The sequence below is a fragment of the Nanorana parkeri genome, unplaced genomic scaffold (assembly GCF_000935625.1).
Source record: "Nanorana parkeri isolate BGI_ZX_2015 unplaced genomic scaffold, ASM93562v1 scaffold280, whole genome shotgun sequence".
NCBI lineage: Eukaryota > Metazoa > Chordata > Amphibia > Anura > Dicroglossidae > Nanorana > Nanorana parkeri.
In genome coordinates, this window is record NW_017306548.1 from 1252002 (window position 1) to 1255794 (window position 3793).

Here is a 3793-nt window from a genome sequence, read left to right on the forward strand (position 1 = left end):
GGGGGGGAATTTGTATGAGACAAAAATGGAGGAGGATTTGGCTCAGTCAGGGAAGGTACAGAAAGTTTGAACTTTACTCTACAAGGCTTGTGTATCACATAACTGGATTTGGTCGTTTAGACCAGTGGTTCTCAACCTGTGTAACCTCAGGACCCACATTTGTCCTTGGTCATTAAGTCGCGACCCAAGTTGAACTGCAATGGAACGCACGGCATGTGGTACCTCGCGCTCCGATGCGGGCGATAGAACTGTGGGTGGGAGATGCATTCAGGATGCCATTCAAATGAATGGCAATGCAATGCACTCCCACACCATCCATATGTGCATCACCTGTAGAGGTGCCAGGAGCCAGAATGTGACATCCCTCCGGTTCAGGCACCTCTACTGGACACGCAAGGGTGCTGTAGGGAATGCACGTATGAATGGAGCTCCCTCATGGCCATAACCCCAGCCCACCCCACCTCAAGCACTCGGCACCGGGCAGCATATTTTGAATGGCTGCTCGGCGCGAGAACTGACGCAGTGTTATGCTAGGGAGAGGCAGAGGAGCCTCTCACCTAGAAAAGTGGAAGGCATGCAGCGACCCACTGAACACAGGGTCGCGACCCACCAGTTGCAAACCAAGGGTTTAGACTGTCATGAAGCATGCCTTTAGTTGTAATTTAGGTGGACTGATCCTTTAAGCTGATCACACAACAACATTATATATACAAATAATAAAAGGCAATAGGTCCCCTCTCAAACAGCCTAAAAATATTTACAGACACACAGACTTGATAATGCCATGATCATGGAGTTGCATTGATCAACGTCAAGACACGGAGAAAACTATGGTTTTCCATGTGCCCCGTTTGCACCATACAGGCATACTGCGGTGCACTGCATAAAAACACAGTTGAAAGTAAAACGGCACGTTACAATGCACAGCAGCATGTCACAACACCCTGCTGTGCACAGAGCTGAATGAAAATGTTTTTTGATACCTATTAATGAAGTTAAAGAAAACCCATTAAAAGGAGAACTATGGGGTTAAGGCTTTTCCCCATAGTTCTCCTTAGGGTAACGGGAGGACACAAACTAGTGTCCTCCCGTCACCCTAAGCTCAGTATACCGCGAGCTGCGGCTCGCGGTATCCTGAGACGCCGCAGCTGAAGCGGATCCCGACTATTATGCCGGGATCCGCCCAGCTGCGTGAGTGACAGCTGGCTCTGCCTATCTAGAGGCAGAGCCATCTGTACCCGCCCCTCCCCCATCCAATCCGCTAGTCAGCGCATGGCCACTGGTGTGAAGGGTCCCTGAACCAGACTCACATGTGGGAAGGTGATTTTCCTCAGTGCGGCCTCGTAGGATTTGACTTTTATCCTCTCCAGCAATGGTCGTGCGACAATGTTTCCATCCAGGCCTGTGAAAAGACAGCACTTTAGTACAAGAACACCACAACTATGAAATAAAATCTAAAAATAAATACAGTACCTCCAGAAATATAAGCCGTGCTGCTGTGAGCCACTGCCCGGACGTCGCGGCTGTGGTGCTGGAATGGTTTGGTGGAAACCCACTGCTTCTCCTCCTTGCCTAACTGCGCTGCCAAGTGCTGGAACTGTAAGACTGATCCCTGTGCTGTGCCCACCACCAGGCTGTCTTCTTTCTGCCAATGAAAAAAAAAACAGATATCAGCCTTGTTCAATAAAATAATCTATAGTAACCCAGAGATGAGGCATTCCAGCTAATGTGCCCAAAATCAACTCAATCCGGCACCAGGTTTGAGCAATGGTAAGGGACCAAGAAGGGTCAAACTCCTGAGAACCATTGCCAGGTAAAATATACATATATATATATATATATACATACACTATATTGCCAAAAGTATTGGGACGCCGGCCTTTACACGCACATGAACTTTAATGGCATCCCAGTCTTAGTCCGTAGGGTTCAATATTGGGTTGGCTCTCACCTTTGCAGCTATAACAGCTTCAACTCTTCTGGGAAGACGTCCACAAGGTTTAGGAGTGTGTCTATGGGAATGTTGGACCATTTGTGAGGCCAGGTACTGATGTCGGAGGAGAAGGCCGGGCTCGCAGTCTCCGCTCAAATTCATCCCAAAGGTGTTCTATCGGGTTGAGGTCAGGACTCTGTGCAGGCCAGTCAAGTTCCTCCACCCCAAACTCTCTCATCCATGTCTTTATGGACCTTGCTTTGTGCACTGGAACAGGAAGGGGCCATCCCCAAACTGTTCCCATAAAGTTGGGAGCATGAAATTGTCCACAATGTCTTGGTATGCTGATGCCTTAAGAATTTCCTTCACTGGAACTAAGGGGCCACGCCCAACCCCTGAAAAACACCCCCACACCATAATCCCCCCTCCACCAAACTTTACACTTGGCACAATGCAGTCAGGCAATTACCGTTCTCCTGGCAGCCGCCAAACGCAGACACGTCCATCGGATTGCCAGACAGAAGCGCGATTGGTCACTCCAGAGAACACGTCTCCACTTCTCTAGAGTCCAGTGGCGGCGTGCTTTACACCACTGCATCCCACGCTTTGCATTGCACTTGGTGATGTAAGGCTTGGATGCAGCTGCTCGGCCATGGAAACCCATTCCATGAAAATCTCTACACACTGTTGTTGTGCCAATCTGAAGGCCACACGAAGTTTGGAGGTCTGTAGCTATTGGCTCTGCAGACAGTTGGCGACTTCTGCACACTGTGTGCTTCAGCATGCGCTGACCTCGCTCTGTCATTTTACGTGGCCTACCACTTTGTGACTGAGTTGCTGTCGTTCCCAGTTGCTTCCACTTTATTATAATACCACTAACAGGTGACCGTGGAATATTTAGTAGCAAGGAAATTTCATGGAGCATCTGAATCCAATGATTTGGAGGGGTGTCCCAATACTTTTGGCAATATAGTGTGTTTACAAGACATGATGATGTTATGGGCCCTTAGACTGCTGGAGCCAATCTAGGAGCCAGGCAGAGTCAAGGCTTGGGTATTTCCTCTTTATTCAGTCCCTTAGGGAAAAACGAGCAGTTAACTCTTGCAGTGCGGGGGTAGCCCACTACAAGGATATACCCATCCTGCTCCTATTTTTTTTCATCACTGTGGACAAACAATTATGGTATCTATGGATTACAAGTACTGATGTAGAGAATGTCACACCACCGATTGAAGCAGTGTGGCACATGTGGCCAACTCTTCACCCAAAAGCGGTGCATTCATCTCCTCTTCCACGACAACTCACAATGCCACTGAGCAGACACAACAAGTGCTTTAAAGAAGAGGTTTTGGGTGTAGGAGTCTCAGCATAGAAATTATTAGCACAACTACAACTACTACTAGGGGCAGGGCCGGCCTTAGGGGTGTGCGAGCAGTGCGGCCGCAATGAGCATGGGGAACTAGAAGCCAGCATGTTCTCTGGTGCTGGCCCCGGCCCTCAGCAGCTACAGTCACACTCAATGGGATGTGATTAGCATGCTTACCCCGCTCTGTCATTTTACGTGACCTACCACTTCATGGCTGAGTTGCTGGTGTTCCCTGTTGCTTCCACTTTGTTATAATACCACTAACAGGTGACCGTGGAATATTTAGCAGCAAGGAAATTTCACAGAACACTCGAATCCAATGATTTGGAAGGGTGTCCCAATACTTTTGGCAATATAGTGTGTGTATATTGTCCAATCAGAGGATGCCTAGTATTCATTAATAAAAATACTAGGCATCCTCTGAACGGAGACTATACTTAGAAAGAGACACTCTATGTCCTAGCAGCTCAGGGAAGACATTCAGCAGAACAGCT

At 48.4% G+C, this 3793-nt stretch overlaps 1 protein-coding gene across 1 annotated transcript in view; it reads right to left on the reverse strand.

Annotated features, from left to right (window-relative positions):
• Positions 1–3793, reverse strand: part of UTP4 (UTP4, small subunit processome component) — a 31620-nt gene that overhangs the window by 16425 nt on the left and 11402 nt on the right. The window contains exons 7-8 of the mRNA XM_018557327.1: positions 1474–1645; positions 1311–1402 (exon numbers count right to left, since the gene is read on the reverse strand). Of these exons, the coding sequence (XP_018412829.1) occupies positions 1311–1402; positions 1474–1645 (264 nt within the window). The remainder of the gene's footprint in view (positions 1–1310; positions 1403–1473; positions 1646–3793) is intronic.